Source organism: Apteryx mantelli, chromosome 21 (genome assembly GCF_036417845.1).
Source record: "Apteryx mantelli isolate bAptMan1 chromosome 21, bAptMan1.hap1, whole genome shotgun sequence".
Lineage (NCBI taxonomy): Eukaryota > Metazoa > Chordata > Aves > Apterygiformes > Apterygidae > Apteryx > Apteryx mantelli.
In genome coordinates, this window is record NC_089998.1 from 4,125,567 (window position 1) to 4,148,543 (window position 22,977).

The 22,977-nt window shown below is 43.7% G+C and overlaps 1 protein-coding gene across 2 annotated transcripts in view; it reads right to left on the reverse strand.

Moving 5' to 3' along the window:
• COL5A1 (collagen type V alpha 1 chain) overlaps window positions 1-22,977 on the reverse strand; it is a 174,428-nt gene that overhangs the window by 115,269 nt on the left and 36,182 nt on the right. For both annotated transcript variants that reach the window (XM_067309219.1, XM_067309218.1), the window contains exons 2-4: window positions 19,964-20,131; window positions 13,380-13,593; window positions 12,591-12,753 (exon numbers count right to left, since the gene is read on the reverse strand). In XM_067309219.1, the coding sequence (XP_067165320.1) occupies window positions 12,591-12,753; window positions 13,380-13,593; window positions 19,964-20,131 (545 nt within the window). The remainder of the gene's footprint in view (window positions 1-12,590; window positions 12,754-13,379; window positions 13,594-19,963; window positions 20,132-22,977) is intronic.

A 22,977-nucleotide genomic window follows, 5' to 3' on the forward strand; every position in this document is an offset into this window, starting at 1 on the left:
TAGTCTATGGAAAATTAGGAACAAGATCAAATTCTGCTAGCTGCATCGCCCACACAAAGCTGGCTATGCGAGTGTATTGTAAGCGGGACTCACACAGTGGAAAATATGTAGTAAAGTGAAGCTGTTGGCCTAAGCTACATGTTTGAAAATTTGCTGTTGGTGCTGCACTGAGCCAGACTGGAGGCCGTTATTCAGTTTTCACTCAGCCCTGTGTAAAGAGGGTAACAGCATCTGCTTGGAAGGTGTTGATCCCAGTGACCCAGAAAACTGTAGGATTCATTCCCACACCTGGCTATGATGGAAAGGGGAGAAGCAAAAGGAAAGAAGGCCTCAGAAAGGCAGCGAACAAATCTCAAGAGACACTGAAGGAGCAGCCAATCTTGGAGACACTTTTAGCTATTTTTAATGTTTTCTTGTCCTAGCAAATAAGGGAGAAACAGGGGAGTTTGTCTTTTTGTGCTTTGCTGACTGCCTCTAGAAGAAGTGGAAGGAGATTTTCACAGTACCACATAGCCAAGGGACTGAGACTATGGCCAGAGCTGTCACATGTGTGCGAGGCATGAGCTCTCACAGAATAGTTTGTTGAGAAATGGGGAAGGAAGGTACAGAAAGGAAAAGGGCAGGAAAGAAACCTACCCAAGCTCTCCAGCAAACATCTAGACATGCATTCCATGGTGGTTAAAGCACACTGCTAATGCAGCAGACCACATTTTGCAGCTCTGTTGGACAATTCACACCACTGCTGTAAAGGAGGAAAAGCAACCAGGTGCAGTTCAGTGTTGCTTTTTTGTGCATCTCCCATCCTCCCTCCTCCTCGCTCTCTAAACACTTCCCAAATCCCAGTATGAAACCCCAGGCAAGCTCTCAGACACCTCTGAAGCCAGTGGCTCATTTTGGAATGACTCAGCCTCCCCCAGCCTGGGCTCACTTCCATCTCCAAAGGGTGGCTCTTGGCTTCTAGCAGCAAATTAGGCTCCACAGCTTCCCTGTTCCCATCCCATAATGGCTGGGGCTCTTTTGAGCAGAGCAGGTTCCCCCCCAGGCTTGGCAGCTCAGCCACCAAGCAGAAAGTCCCTTCCCATGCATGGTGTGCAGGAGGGAAGGAGGAGAGGCCTCCATCACAGAGCAAGCACCTAACAATACTCTTCCCATTGCCCATGCTGAGCCTGCAGTCTGCCCCGGCATCTGGGAACAGTGTGTTAGAAAGCAGAAGGGAAAATATACCCGAGACAACTTGAGGTATATTCACATTAAGGTGCCTAAGCTGCACACTCTTGGCTTTGCCCTGTTTTGTCTCATACCTGAATTAATCTGGAAGCTGAGCCGCAGGTCTCTCAGCCCTGCCAAATGGCTTTCTGTCCACTCACTGCCACAACCCCGAGATCCACCCTGAGTTTTTATTCTCAGCCCTGCAGACTGAAGTGGCTCAGGATCAAGGGTTTTGTATACACAGAGGCTTTTAATCAGTACTTGGAATGTTTTTTGCCCCAGGAGGTAAATACAGAATCCAGGTTTTATGGATTAAAGAGAATGGGGGAAAACAGACCTGGCTGCCAAAGTTATCTCAGGATATAAGCAGGATTACATGCTTAGCCATAGGGATATCTGCTGACACACTCAGAATTTAACTTAACACCAAATTTTGGTTGCAAAAGAATTTTCCTGCATTTGGCAGGCAACAATCACCAAACCATGGAGCACTGAGCAGGACACATCTGCTGGGACCACCAGAGAAGGATGCTTTTGTGTAGGTTCCTACTGCTATTTCCCACCATTTCTGCAAATCTGGGCAGCACTGCTAAGGAAAAAGCTGAAAATGGATAGCTGAGCTAATGCGCACATGGACACACCCCTCGTTCATACTCCCTTCTCCCTCTAGGAAAGTAGATTGCCCGTCTTTTGCCAGTGTTTGCACCCCTCATGTCCATGCTCCAAACTACTTCTGTGATTATGTTTCAACGGTGCTAATGTCCAGGTAAGCTGGCTTTTTTTCCTCCTGCAAGGGAACCTCTGTGCAGGGCTCTCATCTCAATTAAACTCAACTTTCAAGTCTTGTGTTTAAACACAAAATACTGTTTAGCTTCCATAACAAAACTAATTGGGGACTACCCAAGCTTTTCATTCCAGAAGAGGACCTGGGTTTGCATACCCTATGGCCTGAAGAGCAGATACAAAGCTCACCCTGGAAATGTGGTTATGTGAACAAAACTCATTAAGAAACAGGAAATAATGCAGTGTGACCAGCATGGCTAGCAGGAGCTAAGCATCATAGCTCAGTTCAATATTCTGAGCAGCAAAGCTGTAAGAGGGTAAACATAATTTGCAGATAAATTTACTTGTGTTAGGCATCAAAGCCCCAGGAAAACCTTGCTATGTTTGCAGACATTCCAGAGAAGAGAACAGTGAACAAATGTAATATTCACCACCAATTTTCTCGTCTGCACACACATTTCGCTTCAGTGGCCAGAGCACTGTTTGTTCAAATAGACTTGACCTCCTGAACCATGGCCAGTACGTGGCTACGTGTGCAGAACAATGAGTCCACGGTTAGAGACTTTTTTCCGTGTTCTGGGAGGGAATAGAAAATACACACACACACACAAATACACAAAGCCCATCCAATATTCTGCACAACTCATTAGGAATACCCTCTTCCAGCTTCTGTCCCCAGGGTAATGTATTTATTGTGAACATATACATTCAATCCTGCTCAACTCTGTCAAAGTAAGTAGTACACCTGCACACTAGGGATGTCTGGAGTGGGCTAGGATTTTCCTTTGGGCTTTGGCAAGCAGCCCAGACTGCCTCAAAAAATAAAAAAGCCTCACCATGTGCAAGGAACATGTGTTTCATTTGTTCATACCTAAATGACAAGGGAATGGGTTGAACACAAAGTCAACTAATAGAGGCTTCTAGATAGGACAGGTTTCTCTATGCTGGGCCACATCCTGAGGTTTACTCTGTCCTTACTGCAGCAAGAGGCTATGTACACAAAAAGCCTAGCTTAAAGACATGACAGACTTCAAGCAGTGTCCTGCAAAGGCAGGACAATAACAAGAATTCCCTAAATTTTACAGAAATGTCAGTTTGAGCGCTGACAGCTTAATGAGGACACAAGCCCACCTCCCTGTCTGAGCAGCTTGCCCAAGTTCATCACTCACCACTCTGCCACAACCCTTCCCAGTGTCTCTCTTCCAGGAGCTTGGCTCAGACGCGTCTGTATTTCCTATAACAATTTGCTGCCACAATGAAAAAAGTGGGGCTTTCTTAATGTAAGGGAAGAAAGAGGACATGTTCCTGTCCACAGACTTCTGCTCCAGAAATGCGCTTTTATGCAAATAAGAATAATTTGTGTGACCTTCCACATAGATCAAGCTTCCCAAATTAGCAGGAAAAGGGAAACATACACTGCCTGGGTCCACTGACACACTACTCTTACTGCTCTCAATAATTGCTTTTACATATTGCACAGTGATGCTGCCAATGAAATCCAGCTGGAAACTTCTCCCCAATAGCATGAGTATTTGGCTTTTTCCACCCCTTGTTCAAACTGAGGAAAATCACCTTTTCAAAATTTCCCAAACATGCCCACATTTGCTCTCCTCTTCAGTATTTTTCTACCACACTCCAGGTCCCTTTGCAGTGCCTCTTCTGTTCCCAATGCCCCCTCCCAGTGGACATTCATGTCCAAAACACCACTGTAAACCTTGGCATGATGTCATGGGAGAGGAGCAGGTTTCCAGCATTACATCACTCTGTCTGGGCTTAGCAATCAGCGTCTTCACCTCACAGTTTCCATGGAACAAACCAAGGCTTCTCCCTAGCCCACTCTTCCTCCCTCCCATTATCTAACAGGGAAAAGCAAACCTACACATGAAGCCATAAGCTCGAAGAGTAATGACACTGCACCTAACAGCATCCATCAAATATAACGAGCCTGCCTATGTTGCTGTCTGCCAACATTTAAATACAAAGCTCTCTGCCAGGTAGATGTCAGGAGCAAACATGCAGAATTTGCTCCCCAAACCTCATATTCCCTTTGGTGGCCAGCAGTCGTTTTGAAGGATGAGGTTTGCCTTCCAGAGGCTGCTCAGTTTTCCTCATTAGCAGCTTGTCCTGGTTATCCTGGAAGCCCCCCTCAGCAGGAGGAATCCCCAGGCCAGGCAAAGCTGGGCAGCAGGGCCTGCCTGCCCCTCTCCAGGATGGCTTTTGCCCTGGCAAGGAGGCTGCCATGCGACATCCCGAGGGTGGTGGTGGTGGGAGTCCCACACCTTCCCTGCTCCATATTCCTTGGCATCTTTCCAGCTGACGATCATCTCCGCTCCCCACAGGCACCATCCAAAATAGCGAAAGGTCAAAACTGATCTACAGGCATTACTAGTAAGGCAACCATCAGGTTGAATCTCCTATCTGAACTCTAATAGTAAACAGCTGAGATATTTGCCACTTTGGCAGCTCCTGAATTCAAGGCAGATAGCTGCTAAGGTGTCTGCTATCCAGGAGCAGGCAAAGTCCGCAGTCCCATGGACTGGCCCCAGTCTGTGGCAGCTACACCAACAGCTCACACAGGACATTACCACTGGATTTTAATGACTGTGCTAATTGCCCTGTGTTCTCAGCATTCACTATGCTTTGCTAACAAAGTCATCAGGACAGACCCTTCAACAAGAAACTGCTCCAGTTTGGACTTTTTCCATTTACAGGCAACTACCATCTTGTTTCTGCACTCGACCAGCAAGCAGCACACGCTTGCAAATTGCATCTCACCACCAAGTACCTCAGTGCTGTTTGATGCCTCCAGCATTCAAGATATCCAATCCAAGACACAATTATATATTAAAAACCAATAAGCTAAGCTGCATGCATGTCCACAGGTACTTCAAGCAAGGTCCTGTACAGACAAATACAACTTCACAGCAAAGCATCAGTTAGAAGCTTCTTACACAAGATGACACCTAAAGGACTAAAACCCTTCCCAGACTGACTGTACACACTGGCAGCGTTCACAGGTATTGAGACCAGGAGAGGCAGCCAAGCACACTTACGTACTGACCAGCTTCCTGAGCCCCAAATATCAGTTTGATTCTGCTTTTCCTCCCATCTCCTTCTATGAGGGATTCTTCCATTTATTTCCTCTACTGAATAAAGGAACTATAAAGCGGGTTGGATACATACAGCATCCCCTCAGCTCTTTATCTGAAATCAGTACAGCTTTAGCAGGCTGCTCTACCTTAGTTATTTTTAAATAACAGTGCACACCATCATACTGATGGCAAAGATAGAGGAGGGTATTCACAGCAACTAATGTAGATGTCCAGCTTATGTCTTGAAAAAGAAATGTGGACTCCCAGAAGGCAGAGCCTGTTCAGCACAACATACCACCAGAAGTGAGAAGCAGTCCCCAGCAGTAAGAGACATTCCTTGCCTCAAAGCTAACGATCAAAGGCACCAATTCCGAGATGAAACTCATCCTATCGAGGCCCACGTGGATCTTACTGTAAGACTAGGGCTTGACTCAAAACAAACTGCAAGAAACAGTAATAAGACCATACAGCTTCTTAGGCCTAAAGCACAACTTGGCCATATTAGAAGCACTACATAACTGTTAAATCTCAATAAAAGCATTTTTATGGTCTGTTTGAACAATAAAGCACATCTCTGCTTTATATGTGACCATAGGCCAGAAGGCATTCAATACCAGTATACTGCAGTAATTATCTACACATGCCCAGCACAGAGTTCGTTCTACAGTTTACGAAATGGAATTTATTACTGAAAAATAAAGATTAAAGCATTCAATATTTGTATTTTGTAATCAATAGTAATAATGCCACATTACAGATGACCTTGACCCAGTCACAAATCCTGCCTGAAGTCCAGCTGTCTAAACTGTCAATTACCAAGTAAATCTAAACAGAAAACAAGAGCTGGAAATGAGAAGCATATGCAAGCAATTAATGTCATGTTTCTATCTAAATCTTTACTTTCTCTTACTGCAACCTGACTGATATGGGCTCCTTCTCTAGGTCATATGAAAAGCTATCACCTTAGGATTCAAATCAAGTTACCTGGAGCACAGACTACAACTTTCGCGAGCTGTTTGGCAGCACACTGGCTGGATATAGTTCTGTCCCTCCCCCTCCGTACAGTCATGCATTCACAGAGACACTGATAAAACCAGATGACGTCCCTAGGCACCTGTGTAAGATGATCCTGTATGCAAGACCTCACCAACTGAAGCCAAATATCACATTTGGGTTTTGATTAGACTGACTGCATTGCTTGGACTTTGGCACAAAAAAATCATTAATTGCAAACCCATCCAAGAGGCATAATTTTCAACAATTGTAGACGTTTTCTAGGCAGCATTGCTATTCCGAAAGGGCCCAATTCTGTGATTTAATCCATGCATCTCAAGTGCACCATTTCACTAGAGAGGATCCCTTTGAAAAAACAAAAGCAGAAGAAATGACGAGAAAACCAGCAACTAAATGGAGAATTATTAGGAGACTGGGGAAGGCTACAGACGTCTTCAATAAAGAGCCCTGATGCCGGCTCACAATGTTTTATTTTCCATCATCTCACACCATGGTGTATACTAGTGGTGTAAAACATCGACTCTTTGCGCTCCCTGAAAGGCTCTACAGCAGAAGAGGTGAAATCAGATTTGGCAGGGCCAGGAAAGCAAGCAGCCAGGACTGTAAATTAGCTTCTTTCAGCAGTCTGCCGAGGTAGTGAAAAAATATACTGGAGCACGTGTCTGTGGCGCATCTTGACAGAGAAATTCAGGTTAGTACAACTCTGATTAATAAGTAAAAATGCTTTTTGAAGGTTGACAAAAACTTAGTACAAGACCTCAGCCCACTTCCTTTCTCCTGCTCTGGACTAGGCCCAGGTCTTGCCAAACATGACAGGTTCAGCCTTACACTCACGAGTAGCCTTATTGAGCTCAGCTGAGCCCTTAAAATGCATATGGTTTGAGGAGAGTGGGGAACTTGTTACTTCTCCTGTAAACAAATAAGTGTTCCAGCATGCTCTATACCTTGCCACCGCTTTTTTTTTAATATTTGCACAAGAGGCTCCTGCAAAAAGGGACACCAAAGACCCCACCACCACCACGGAAAGCCTGGATCTAGATGTGAATCAGGGAGACTCATAGCTGAGGCTCCCATGGTACATTTGCCCTATGAACTGAGAAAGCCTGCAGATTTTGCAAACATCAACACGGCCTTCTCAACAGTCCAGCATACTACTCCTCTGTGGCCATCCCCCCTGCAAGATTAGATAGGGACTACATAACACATTAACAGCAGTTCTGCCTACAAAGGGGGGGCCCTAAATCTCTCCCATCCTCAAACAATGAAAAATGCTACAAAAAGCTTCCACATACAGGAACCCTGGTTTCATTTGTACACATTTTGGTAAAGCAAAAGCTATTGATCCAATCTCATAACCTCAGAAGCATCTAGGAAAAATTACATGCAGAAACATTAAAAATAAGAGCACTCCCCAGAACTGGAACTGCTAAAACCAAGAGCATGGGAAGGAAGGGAGAAAACCATGACAATAGTGAAATGAAATCCAGGATTATCAACCTCAGCGATAATTGTTTAAGTGTAAACAAGACACAAGATTAAAAGGGAGTTGGCATTTCAATCCAAGAGCAACACAGCACCCGAACAGCACCTATGTTACAGCTAAGGGCACTGAAGCTTCTATTCTGCTTTGTCTTGTCACACCTTGAAACTTTCAACAGCCCTAAAAGCACCTCTGGCATCTTGCCCAGACTTTCTGGCTTACCCAGCACAATTTGCCTTCCCTCCACTTCTGATGTCTTGATTTCACTAGTGGTCTCCCAAAACGCAAAGTGGGAAAGGAATAAAAAGCATCCTGCTTTCAGCATCATCCAAAATGCAGCAGTGCACCCTGTCTCTTCCCAGGAGAGAGGTCTGGCATGCACAAATACTTTTGTCATTCCTTCAGTTTTACTGCTTTAGCAGAACAGCGTATGCAAGGGCCTGAGACCCTCCTACTTTGCACCTTATTTGGCAGAATCTGAAGAAACCATTTGGTGTTACAGTACCAGCTAAGTCCAATGAGATGCAGTCAAGGTATTCAGCTGGACAAAATAGGCTCCTTCCATTTCCGGGGAAGCCAACCAGAAAAAGCAACCACCTTAAACAGCAATATATACATGCACCGGCTTTCCCACTCTTGGGAAAAGCAACTTCATTTATCTCAGGGCAAATACCAGACTACTCCAAAACAACATATTTCTACATGGTCAAAACACCACTTACCTTGTGGGACAGTCATGCAAAATTTTAAACAGATGAACCAAAAATAGTTAAAAGCAAGCACACTCAGTTTTTACCAGGGTCTCCTCAATAATTTCACCAAGGTCCACAAAACAATTTTAACAAGGCCCATTCTGGTTCTGTCTGCCAGTCAGGTGCTGTATAGCACTTTTATAGGTGCTGCAGCCTCACGCAGCAGTCTCTTCCTGACAGATCAGGAGAAAAGCAGGAAATATAGGATTTCCTGAAGAAATATGAAAGACATTGAACATCTGGGACTTTGGCAAGGTCTGGGCAAATTTCATTTATCAGCCCACCACCGTGGAGTCCTACAGAGTAACAAAACAGAGGGCTGGACCACATGCTATTGCAGGAACCAAACTTCTATAGGATTGTACATTCAAAAACACCTCTGCAAAGGGGGTTTTCACCTAATCCAGGCCACAGCGACATTTACCTGCCACAGATGTTATACAGCATTTTCAATTTATAAGGATTCTCCAGCTGCAGGTTTGGGGATTTTTCACCACCACTTCTGGGTTTGAAACCCAGCATCCAACCTTACTACTGAGTCATGATTTGGACTTCATTTCACCCCACATGTGCTAAACCAGAATGACTTCAGTCCAGAGTGGGCTGAACTGCTTTTCCAAAGGACCACCACTATGGTAAACAGCCAATCAGAAAAGCAAACCCCCTGGGAGGTGCCATCCACATGATCCTGGAACATGCAACACAGGTCAGATGGATGAAGCTGCACACTGTTTGGTTAAACATATCAAAGCTTTGCCAAGCTTTGGTCAGCAGGGGCAGTATTCCAGCCCAGTTCCTCAGCCTGAGGGGAAGGAGCAAGCTCTGGGGAGATTGCTGTCATCCACTGAACCCAACGATGAGTTGTGCAAGAGCATCTTCCAAGAGCAACCTCACTTGAAAGCCTACAAAGTATAGAAGCAACCCACAACCATGGTCGATAGGTAAAACTTTCAGCAGAAGGGCCACTACCTTTTAAGATACATTATAAAACACAGCAAAAGAAACAGTTAATCTGTCTAAAATAACAAGATACATTCACATGTCTTCTGACTTCCTTCCAGTGTTGCTAAAACCACAGGAACACTGCTCACTACAGCCTGGACACAGAGAGAAAGTGTTTATCTTGCACCATGGGCTATTTTCTTTCCTCTTTCGCTCTGTGCGAATGGCTCTTTTCTGTCTCACAACATCATCCTCTCATTCACAGCATGAAGCCAGCCGCCACTTCCCAAACCCAGCGCGAGAGTCTGTCCTGACACTTTTTCGCATTTGTAAACTTCTGTTTTGAGCAACAGCTCAGCACAAAACTTAACTTGTATAACCTAGGCTCTCGGCTTGGCCCCTTTTCAAACCTGCTCGGCATTCCCAGAGCCATACAGAGAGATCCACACAGCCTCCGAACTAATTGAATTTTAATGAGAGGAAGTTGTTTTTCCACTGGAAGAATGTTGTGCTAGAGAAATATTTTGAAACTTCTCTAACCTTTCCTGCCAGACTTTCTGCAGAGCACAAGCAAGGAAGTCGCCATCTGTGCGCTCGACTGATGAATGCAGCAGAGCTTTGCTTTGCTTGTGACCCCAGCTAGACCTAGAGTTTAAATAATTAGAACTTTCAAAACAAAAAAGTTTCAGGTTTTATTTGGTTTCAGCCCTGACAATGGTTCAGAGAAGCAGAATATGAATCCCTGCAACTTAGTGCTCTTGCTGATCCATGTTGAAAAAAAGACTAAGCCCTCCTAAGCCTTCCACCCCACTCCGGGTTAACTTGGTTATTTTAGTTTCCAGCAAAAGGAACAAACATAACATCCAGGCAACTCCACAGCTACAGGAAACCCTGGGGAATATCATCTTAGCAGACTGAGGTGTTCAGGACAGTTACCTACAGGACAGTAGCAGCTTCATCTCATTGTGGTTGGAATTCAGAGTCCAGAAATTAACAGCTTTCTAGGAATACATAACTTCACAGACTATTTACATCCATTTCCTGTTTTTCTGGGCTCAGATTTTTTTCATAGTTTCTGCTTAGACTTGCAGATTGCAGAGAAAAGAAAGAAGGACCCAAATGAAATTAGGTTGCTGAGATATGAAGGAAGAGATTAGGTTATAGCTACCTTCAGGAAGCCTATTAATTACACTCAGTTTAAAGCTTGTGCATGCGAGTATGCTGAGAACCTTTTGTCTGATAGAGAAGACAAAAGAGGAAAGGACAAAGATCAGAACTGGAGAGGCTGTTTCTTTAACATATGTACTAATATTATACAACGCAAGAGAAACACACAAATTGTCCACTATGCCAAGTTTCTCTGGAAGTACCTGCAACAAACTGGTAGCTGTCTTGTGCTTGGAGCTGACAACAGGGCACAGGTCTCCAGCGAAGAGAAACAGCAGCTGTTTTACACCATCTCCCAAGAGCTGCATTTCACAAGTCCTGTCAGCTTGTACTCATCAGGGATAAGACCATTTTCAGCATGGGAGCTAGTGTCCAACCGCCTAGGAAGGGTTAACAGTGGAGTTGGGAGCACACTGCCATCCCTGAACGCATGTGTTGCCCTGTCTGGCAGAGGGCCCAGCAGTCCTCAATCCAGATGAGCACTAAAAGTCAGCGTGGGAACATCTCAAGCTTTAGGGGCAGTTATGGAAACTACAGCTACTGCACCTACATCAGAATACTTGCATAGCCCTGTGCACCCTGCGCCCTCCAGCAAGGCAGATATCATTACAGGCTCACTAAAAACAGAAAAGCAATATGGAGCTGAGCCTGCGAGCACTCTCAGGGGACAATGCAGGAGCTGGAGAGGGTTGTGCCTTCCCTTTCCAAATCACAACAAAATGAAATAGTCTCCATATTGCAGCCTCCTTATCCAATTTGGATGCAACACCAACTTTTTAGAGGATCTACTAGATCTCTAGGTCCAGTGGCCTCCCAGAAAAGCTGACCGCTTTACATAACAGCTCTACTTAAAATATCACATCCAGAATTGCAGAAATTTTTGGCAGAATATCCAATACATGTGAAAGACACTCCATTGCCCATTAAATCCAGCTTTAACTTTCCATTTTAATTGTTAAACTTCCCAGGAATTGTCTATTAATTTAATGCAGTTTAGAGATCCAGTTCTAACTCCCTGACTGGGATTTTGGCAGCAACATCCAGTGAATGCATTCTTGCTCAGTTTACAGCAGGCCAGCTCCCAGATGTTGGTAATGTTAAACAGACTGGAACTTTCTTTCCAAGTGACAGATAGCACAATGCAGATGAGAGCTGGCTTCACTACAGCTCTAATTATCCCCCACTGTTATAAGATGTTCCCCATTCCTTTGCTGCATTTGTCAGCCAGGCCCACAAGATACACAGCTCTACTGTCCAAGCAAACAATACATAAGGAGATACAGAAGTCAACAGGTCTTAGCTTACACTCCTTTGTACTGACTCTGATTTCAGTGAAGTGATTCTAGCTTTCAGGCAAGATCAGGGTCAATATTCTTGCACACACAAAAGCCTCAGAAGTGCAGCAGATCACTGAAATTGAGACTGCTAGTCAAATTTATACATCAAACTAGCCGCTATACTACAGGAAGAACTTCTACTATGTTCCTTCCTCCTCTATAAATAATCCTGCATATCTCTGCTTAGAAGAGGAGCTCACAGGAACATTCCACCCATCAAGATTTTGGGTTGCTTTTAAAAAGCAGCAACTGTGTGGGAGGTGACAAGGCTGCCATACAAGCTGTTAAGTAGACTACTCTTACACTACAGTGCAAGAAACCAATAATCAACTCCAACACATGGGGAAAGAGCAAATTCATAGAGCCCTCAGTGAACTGCGATTTGCAAGGGAGCTGCTTTCCCTCAGCCTCTGCTTACTGCCCCTGAAATACAATCTAAATCACAATGCAGAGATGAATGAAATCCTGCCACATCCAAGGGTGGAGCCCTTCCCACACTAAACAAGCCAATAGTCTGAAAACTACAGATGTACAAAATTCTGGCACAGCAGCTCATCTAGAACACCAAAGGCATAAAACCAAAGAGAATCAGGAGAGCTCATTCCAGCAGATGATCTGGCCCACTGTTTTGATCACTATTACAGAAAGCATTTACCTAGTCAAAACACAAACTGACAAAAATTTTAATTGTATTTTAGAGTTCTACTGCACAAAAATCCAGGAAGAATCTCAAAAACAAGCTAACAACTCATCAACCAGCAGCCAGCTCGTCTCCTCTGTGGAATATCTCTAGCTGCTTATTGTCATGGCTTACCTCAAAGACTTCCTCATCCAGTATCCTTGTTCCAAATACAATGATGCCATTGACATCAATGATGGGGTGGTCACTTCGGTCCAAGAACTTGGTTATCTTCTTTTTACAGTCCAAAATTAAAGTGACATTTTTCTTCTGCACACTGATGGCTACTCTGTGCCACCTAAAAGAACACAGTCCCACAGATGATTTAAACAGCTTTGGGCATTCAAGAACAAGCCAGTTTTATAACAATGACTCATGAAATGATGTTCCTGTAAAACTTCACACCAGCCATCATCTGCAAAAGGATGAAAATCATCCTTGGGCAGACCCTAAATGTGTTATTTGAAATAGGAATTACTATAGCTGTATTGACAGATGATGCCATTCACCTCCTATCCCTCCAAAACAGGTAGGGAGTATGCTCTGGTTTCAATAAGAGGTACATGAAAAAACTCTCAAGGTTACTCCCTAACTATCCTTCTCTTTCACCTTCCTTATGTCCTGCAAAGTATTTAATATGGACATGGCCTGGAAAACTAATTTATTTAGCCCCTTTGTAACAAAAGTCAGTGTTCCTATCCCCCATAAGTTTCAAATAACCTGCACTGACTAGTATGAAATTCACTTTTTTATATCTGCAGTATTATCTGGCAAAGTATAAAGTTCAAGAATGGGAGACTTGGCAGTAGTAAATGGTGTGTATATACATTAATATATAACTATTTTACACACAATGTTCAACATATGCTGGTATTGATATAAACAACGTACTGTTTTTTCCTTTGTGCACAAAGTTTCACTTACTTGCCATCTGCTAGGTTAATGCCTCTAAAGAGAGGATAGTCTTCTGGGCCTGGCTTTCCTGTATGGTCTTCATACAGGAATACAGGAGATCTACCCATCTCCACACCAATTTGCTGGATCCCTTGCTCATTGTAAATTGAGATCAAGAAGGACTGACCTCCTTTCTTCGCTTTTACAGTGGTTAGAATGGAGAAGTCCTCTGGGAATGGGGAAGCTGGAGTGGAAAAGCAAAGAGGTTAGTCAGGTTCTTTTTGAAAATGCTTGTCTACTGAACAGTCCTGTTGTCAAATTTCCTATGGGGAGACCACTAGCAACTATTTACACCTACAGATATGTGCACATCAGCAACCCTAAATTTGAATTGGGCAGCATTTTGGTTGCCATCTGAAGATCTGACACCCTCCCCCTCAAGTCCTACTGTGATACAGGCCTGTGACATGATGCAACCCAAAACATATTGCACTGGCAAAGTCAATGAAAGGCAGTGTGTCCCGAGGGCTACCTGCTCTAACAGCATCTTAATGATCAAAGTCTTTTTTGCAGCCCATATTGCAATCTGTTACAGAGCCGACAGTCCCTCACATTTGAGCTACAGGACAGCAGGAGGTCTAACTGTTCTGGGATGAAAGAGCTCCAGTGAAAAAGAGGTCCTAAAAAGTGGTTCATCTGTTTTATTTGCAAACACCCTTCCTTGGTGCATCCTGGAACTTGTTTTTAGGAGACAGCAAAAACTATTTCATGCATCACGAGGTCTCCAAATTGACTTAAGATGTCAGAGGGACAGAGGGAATTAAGCATCCTATGCCAGTTAGACATGCACAATATCGAAGGGGTTTAAGGGAACAGGGGAGTTGCGTCAGGTTTTGTCCGTTTTAGACCAGAACAGAGCATTCCGTGGCTGTCTCACTGGGTTGGTTCAAACAAAAAATTGAAAGCAGAAATAAATGTGGCAATCAGTAGGAGACATTAGTTTGTCTGCATATTTAAAAGCAGCTAGCAAACTCTCCTAGCCTATTAGGAGACATTGAGGGTTGTCTACTCCTTCAAAGAAAGCAACCCTAACTGATCTCAGGTGATTTCCATGAGTATTTTTGGAAGGTCTGAAGTATTAAAGCAGTAGAGAGTGTACACAGTCAGTACAGAGCCAATGCTCTTCACAGGGGAAGGGTCTATTCCCTGCAAGTCTAGATCAACCCATTTGAAGTTTCAAGTCAACATGGACATTACCAAGTCACATGTACTCTGCATGGGATAGAGTTCCTCAGTTTGTATTTTCTCTACCATTCTAATAGAAGCAAAACAGACTGGAAAGATGAGCCCAAACTTAAGTGTCTGCATGCATATCCCAAACAGGTGGTCTTAAAAACACCAGAAGTGTTAGTAAAGGAGCTTGTTTGATCAAAATATTATCGGAGATGGGACCTACGCAGCATAACCTCTTCACATGCTGCATTTCAGCAGCGAGACTTGCAGGGTATCTTTCCTTTAAGGTTCAGGCTTTCAAAACAAAAGTTGTATTGTACCACTGGGTATCTAGTTGGGAAATCTTAAACCAAGGCACAGCACAGTAAAGTGGGGCAGTCCTGTCCTGGGCAGCACGATGTGTGTGTGGTGTGACTCTCTACGTGTGTGGCAGCTGGCTGCACGTAGGGAAGGGAACAACACAATGGATCATTTTTAAACTGCAAATTCATAGCCATATAAACCACAAAAATGTCAAGCTCTGTGCCCAGAAGCTTCAAATAGATTTCCTGCTCCCCTTTAGGCTTTTCTTAGATGGTATCCTGGGGCTGCATAAGCGATTTTGACCCGGGGAGGGGACAGGGAACATGAGTGGGGAATTCTTCCGACCACAGCAAAGCTAGGAAGTTCCAAAGCAAGAGGCCACAAAATCACCCTCTCCATTCCTGTCTGGGAGTTTGCTGCGGCTTTTATTAACCACTGTGCTTATTTTGAACATGTTTAGCTGCTAGCTTTAACTGAAAGCCATGTCAGAAAGGGCACATTTACAAACAGATATCAATAACACTGTCCCACATAGGGAAAAACACTCAGGCACTGCAGGACATGCTGAGGACACCTACAAAGACATCACATTTACCCCAACTCAATATCCCTTACTTAAACAACACTAGGACAAAAGCATTTAGCATTATTCTGAATGAAGGACTTGCAGCCAATAATTCAATGCCATGATTATAGGCCGATTCCCCTAGGACACAGACCCAGATATTTGGCAAAGGAAGACGTGATTATTGTGCCTCCCCGTAAGATGAACTGAGCTTTATCTCCCTCCTGCTGTAAACCAATTCTCCTGTAGCTCTGAATCAAGACCATACGCCTTCCTGGTTCCAATTACAGGCTACAGTTTTGGGTCTTTTATGTAAAATAGTTCATGTCCAAAATTTCATTATGACTCCACAATACAGTACCTTTCAACTTGGACAAGCTGCCAACTCATTAAAAAGCTGCTTTTAATTTTTTTTTCATTATTATTAAAATGTCTCCATGGTGATGCGAGTTTCTCAACCCAAATAACCATAATGGATGAATTATAGCTGACATTACTGTTATTGCTCTGCTATCCTGGCAAAATAACAATGCCTTTACTGTCATAGTTAGAAATGACCCAGGCTATTGAATGATGTATGAAAACCCATCCACATAGATAGCAATAATGATAAATACATCACAATAAATATATGAAGCACATAGAAACCAGCCCAAATCCCCTTAAAGACAGAGACACCCCCACTGACAACAGGTTTGGGATTACGCTCTTATATTCAATTCCACTTCTTCAAATCAGCTCACACTGGAAGATGTTGCACAGCCACCTCTTCACTGAGGGGAACTGCACCAATGCTGAATTTGGCTCAGCATAACTTTAGCCCATTGCTAAGTCCTTTCAGGATTGCTATATGCAACATCCTGCAAGGCAAAGGGTTAAGATCCCAAATCTGCAGAGCTGTAGCCACAGGAGACTGCTCCATGAACCATTGCCAAGGAGGGTTGGGGTGGGCACAGACATGATACAGATCCCTCTGCCACACTCAGCTTTCGACGCTGAAGCCATTACCTTCACATGAGCATGTTACATCTTTGGCATGCTCTGACACTTAGCTGTCTGGGAAGAAGAAAAATCCATATACCACTCTGGTAGCTTGACTGCTGGAAGAGGACAGTGACCCTGGGAATGTCTGTCCAGACTCTGGACCGCTGCCTTCCTTCATCTTCCATGCTTTCACTGCACTGCCATCAGGAATGAGGCGGTGGATGATGGAGAAAGGAGTCCCCCTCCATGTGCATCAATTTCACCATCAGTTCACAGTAACAGCTCAGCTCAAACCAGTGGAGTCAGGCCAAGTTTCTTCTTTCTTAAGCACTGTGACCAGAAACCAAAGGCTCCAGGGCAATCTCAGTTTTCAGAATAAGGACACTCCTAACACTGATCTTGCAGGTGTAACCAAATGGGGCCTGCTGCTGATCTAGGAAAGCTGTAGCAGCTTAAAAGCAAAAAATCAGAATGAATTCTCTGATACCGTAGTGAGCTGATCCAGGTCCTGATACAAATACAAAGCAGATCTATTGTGCAAGACAGTGTCACCTCCATAGATACTTTTCAAAGGAGGACAGCTATTCAAAGGTCTCAAAGTTCTGGCCTTTGTTTCATCTGAAAAAACTTTCAATTTTGGAATGGCTCATTTTCCTCAGAGATGACTGTTTAAGCTATAATAAAGATTTTTTAGCTCTTAAATATACATGCAGACACCCACAAGCAGCACAGAGAATATGAAGTCTGCTAAAAGAATGCAAATGACATTTTGCTGGCTGCCACTGAAAACTTTGCCTTTCTTGCCTCTGCTGGAAGAGCAGTTTTGCTGGGAAGCAAAACTTATTTAGGCAGCAAGGACAGAGCATCTCAGCAGATTTTCTCACTTTTGTGGGCTTGAAAAACAGACAGGCTTTTATATGTGTATATATATACATATCTCTATCGTGCTTTGCTGGCTGTGGCTACAGAAGCAGAATGTAAAGCCCATAAAATTACCATCTTAGGAAAACACCAACTTCTAATTAGCACAAAACATTGCGTACAGTGTACATTTGCCTAGGATGCTCTGTAGCAGAGAAAGTTATGTTACAGCCCACCCATCCGTTAATGTGAAATCACTAAAACCACATTTCCCCTGGTACAGTGCACTACAATTACTTTATCTTTATCTCCACTCATTCATTTGGTGGTATGAGCTGAAGCCACATCTAGTTATGGAGATATACTGAGAACACCTATGGATCTGATGGAAAGCACAGGGGGTTCTTCACTCTGTTCTTTGCTTCTTATTTCCTTAGCAAGCAGCAGACTAGGATCAATGAGTTTGGAAGTCTCAGCACAGGGACAGACATGTTTCAACCACTACATGGTTATCCAGACTACAGAATGATTTAGAAGTTGCCTGATGACACCAAGGAAACACCATCAAGATCTTCTCACCCATGAAAAATGTCAATGCAAAACAAAAACTTGAAGATCTATAAATAGTAAGGTGGGACAAAACCAAGAGATCTACTGCAATACTGAACTCTCTCGGGACCAAGATCGAGTTCTGCATGCTGTGTCACATTAACCTCTACCAGAAATAGCATCAGCCTCTTCACTACATTAGCCATTCACACTAAATGGCCAGAAGACTCCCTCCATTACTTCTATATCTTATGGTCTTGGTTGTTGTTTCCTAGTGTCCACAAAAGCCACTAGGCAAGATTTCATGGCAGTTAACATGACTACTGGAAATCTCTCCCCCAAATCTGGTCTGATTCTGTATTCCAAACTGGAGATGTTTCTTCAAGCACTTCTGGGCCAAAACTGAGTATTCCCTATATCCGCTGGTGCAGTACAAAGGGAGGTGAGGGCATGAACTGGTGGAACGGGTGCAGCTGGGCAATGTGATAGTCATCATCAGAAAGGACTATCCTGCCCCGGACAGGAATCCTAATAAAGACATGGATAAAGGGTCCATTCTGCACTTCAACAGACTTTGAAACAGAGCTTCAGCTTAGCTGTTCTGTTTTGCCTAGGGGTTGACTGTACCATGGAGGACTTCCAGCCAAGGCATGCTACACCCCTGTCTCTGCCACAGCCACTCTCCTCTTACTGTCCAGCTCTCAATTATGCAAGACATGCAGGAAGGATAGATATAGGTTATGCTCATGTTCACCAGGGATTAAATATAATTCACCTGCTTACTGTCACAACAAGATAAGTCAAAATAACCTTAATGACAGTCTTCAGTGAAGGAAATACAGGACTAGAGGATGGAAGTGCATCCACAGTACAGCCTCAGTCCTCATGTAGGCTGCTGCCAGACTGGGTCTGATAGATACAGCATGTTAATTGAAAGTATTTGTAGCAGCATGCCACATTACCTCTGATTTAGCTAATGGATTTTGTATCATTAAATTTCTTACAAACACCAGAGGAGTGTGTGCACGCCGCCTGCTTTAAGTCACCTGCTGCTTTGCAACTGAATTATACAGTGCCCTTCTGCCTGCTGTTAAAAGTTCAGCAAAGGCATGTTTTTCAGTGCAAGGAGGAGCACATTGCCATACATCACACACCTGGCCCTGAAAGACACACAAGGAACCCTCTCATACAAGCAGGTCAGATTCATCCCTAACACTCGCAAACTTTGAGTCCAGACACAGGACTTTCTACAAACCTAGAAAATCCTACAATACTTACTCCCAGTATACCTAAACTTCCCTGTGTAAAACAGGGATACAGCAGCACTCCCGTACTATCTCTGGAAGGAATTTTTTCAATGGTGACTATTTGTTCAAGATTGTGAAGCCTTCAGACAGTGAATAATTTGGCCCATGTTCCTTGTCTTTTTTTTTTTTTTAAACAAGCACATTTTGCTCTACAGCAGTGGTTGTTCCTTGGCTTGAGCCATTAAAAATCCCCAATATATCCTCAGTGGCAAATAAAACGGTCAGTGGCCCACGTGCTCTTTAAGGGCTTTGTAAACTTCCTGCATCCTAGTGGCATTCTCCAGTAAACCTCTGATTTGAATGATACGCATTTCTTCAAACAACATCTTTTCTTGGGACATCTGCTCTTGTGGGGCAGTCTATTATTTTTATATGGTGATTATTTGTATTATGAGACACCACAACCACAGAATAAAACCCTACTGTGCTTGGCACTCTACAAATGCAGAGCAAAACAGTCCACATTTCTTTGCATCGTCCAAGTCTCTCTTCCCAGCTGGATTTCACCATGTGATAATGGGACAGTAAAAACTTTCTAATATAGGAGGGAACAGATGTAGGCATAAGCTACATCTTCCTCAGTGAAGCCTGCCACCATGTTCAAATGTAATAATGAAAGAGCAGCTATTGCAATGCTGTTTGATGCTTGAAAGTCTACATCCCCCCCCAAACAGTAGAATTGCTCCTTTGCCAAGGGAGCACGTGCACACACTCAGAAAATGAAGTACACAGTGCCCTATATGTGACTGGAAAACCCAAGAAAAGGACCAGGTATTTCCATATGCTAACCAAATAAAATGGTGTAGACTCACCAGGATACAGCTGCTTTGTTGGTGCACTAAGCTGAGCATCTTTTGTTACTCGATAAGCAACATCTGCTTCTTTTGAAGATCTTCTGCTTGTGCAAAACCCTGTTGTTTTTGTTATACCATCAGGTAAATTATGAAAATCTAATACCTTCAAGAGATCTGCAGGCTCAGCTGTAAAGAGAAAAGGAGAAAACAAGAATTAGCAGTCAACAGTATTGGCATTTGCTAAGAACCAAATCACTAGCCCATATCACACAAATCATTCATCATAATTTTAAAAATAACAGATGAAATGTGTTTTCAATACATCTGCAAATACAATGTTAATACCAGCTTCAAAGCTAGAACACTGTACTGCTGGTCAAAGACACTAATTCAATACAGAGAGGAACAGTTTATCAGCTGTCTGCACTAGGAGAGAAGGAAGAATATACTACCTTATTAGTAATAGTAGTTATATTTTCTGGATGTCTTCACCCAGTCTCCATCATTCAAGTACATCCTAAAGATTAAGCATTAGGCAGGAAATTCATGATCTCAGAGAAAGGCTTTAAATCAAGACATTGTCCTTATACTGATGCAAATATTTCGATTCTTTTTTCTTAAGTTGGTTGACCCTAAAAATTGTTTTGAGGCAAATACTTGGATAAGTTTCCCTACAGGATTACATGCTCACACCATAGAAGAAGAACTGCCCATAAAGTCACACCAGCTGGGACAAACAGATAAGCCCACAGCCATGCCCCAGGGTAGAAACAAGTTATGGCAGAGAGGGCAATGCTATGAGTTCAAAGGGGGCTGTTCCCACCACCCACAGGCTGGCTCAGAGAGCCATTCCCAGCTGGAAACAGGAGACTTCCACAAAAACAGGTGCCTGCCCATAGCTGTTGGAAGTCAGAGCAGACAGGAGCTTCCGCTGGGCACACCATGGCCACTCTCCCCCTCCCCTTGGAGGGGGACATGAGGGTTTGCTGCACAGCACCGAATCCCTGCAGGGACACAGCACAACTCCACTGCCCTCGTCAAGGCCTGCAGCAACCGAGCGCCTCCCACAACTCACAAGCCTAGATTTGTCCCATGGAGCAACTCGCCCTCTTCACCAGGTATTCCCCTTACAACATGCCAGGATTTCTGCCCAACCACTCATGCCAGCCAGCTTTCAGCCGGGGTTACCAGCGTGACACAAGCATCACGGAACAGGGGAAAAGTCCAGTAACACCCTGGCTTGGGAAGAACCTTGTTTCTGGTCCTGTGGCCTAATGCAGCCTGCCACTTCAGCCAGGAACTCAGGGCAGACTGCAGGAGTTTGGCGCCTGCAGGCCTTCAGCAGAGGATGCCTCAAAGTGAGCTGCAGAAGCATTTTGACTAATGATGCAAAGGAAAAGGCTCCATTCCTCAGCAGCCCTTCTCAGCCACATCCCATTAGGCTTATACATTGATTAACGTTTGGGGGAGCAAGAGCCTTGTAAACTGGCTAATAGAAGAACACTTATCTCATGCCCAGTGCTCTCTGCACTAGCTAATTTAGGGCTGGTTCACCTCCAGATGTTTAAGTCTCTAGAAAACCAATTATACAATGTACATGCTGCATCTCATTAGCTTCCTAATCTGGCTTTGCTCATGTCAGGAGAGATGGTGCCTCCAGAAGAGAAGTAACCAGATCAGACTTTAAACACTTAAATTATTCTGAGTTTTGTCCTAATACTTGGAGCAAAGTACTGTCAAAGAGATGAACCATCCAACTCAGCAAAACCCTGGCAGTGCCCAAAGCAAATGTCTGCACAACAGCTTCACTCAGCCTTGCCTGGACAATGTGTCACAGCTGTATTCTTTTGCCACATAATCCATTATTTTCCCTGAAGAGTGATATTACTCAGACTCTCAAGGACAGCCACATATTAGGTAGTCCATTTGTAATGATATCCGAAACAAGTTCCCCAGGCCGGCAGGCCTTCAGCTTCTCAGTATTCTCAAGCTTCTTGCCAAGGGTGCAATCCTGTTACCAACTCATAGAAAACCACAAACAGCCCATCTACATACACAAAGGTGCATGGTATCTCCTTCATGGCAAAAAAGGACAGATCTCCAAAAGGCAGGAAGATAATATAGGAGGAAAATTTGCAAGGGAGAAAAAAAAATTAAATAAGAAGCAACCTCATGTTGGGATCAAGCATATTAGAAGAAACACCAGAAAGGAAAGAAAGGGAGAGGATTTGCAAGAGAGGGTCCCCAAGGGCACATGCCAAACACAAAGGGGTAGCATCAATGGGGAAAGGCTACATCATGCACATTAGCACTTGAACACAAACACCCCAGCAGCAAAAAGAAACATCATGAACAGATCTTTTAAATATAGCAGGCTGTGGTTACCAAGATCTGCCTAATATTTGCATGGAAAAATCATGTATATTGTTAAATGGTATGAGAAGTTTCCAATCTAGAGAATTTGGGCCTTTGAAGAGAGATTACAAACACATGGCAAATCCAAGTCAACACTGCAGATAATAAACCAGCTGAGAAAGCTTGGCCCAAGAAGCATGCAGCTGTAATGTTTCCCCATCTCTCTCATTCTTGTTAGACACAGCCTATGGATGACACACATTAGTCAAAGCTACCCTTACAGCTTAGATCTTCCTACTGCCTTTAACTGTTTTATTTTATGCAAAAATATCTGCATGCATATAGCCCAGGCTGACTTTAAGCAAATAAAAATTATAATAAAACACCATCTCTTCTCTCCAGGCACCTCCCTGGGCTCCAAGAGATTCATATCAGTCTGTTCGTAGCTGCCTCCAAAATTTATTTAAGAAAGAGAGGGAAAAAGGCAAAGAGGAAGGGGGAGGGGATCTGAATTCCAGACTCCTGACATCAGCCTGCTGCTTCTGAAGCAAAGACTGCAGGGGGAATTTGGAGACTCACTTGCAAGACTGAACATAAGCCATTCCTGGGGAGAGTCCACCACAACAGGCTGAGAGATTTGCAGAGAACAGGATTGAAACGTCTGCAGGAGAATCAAT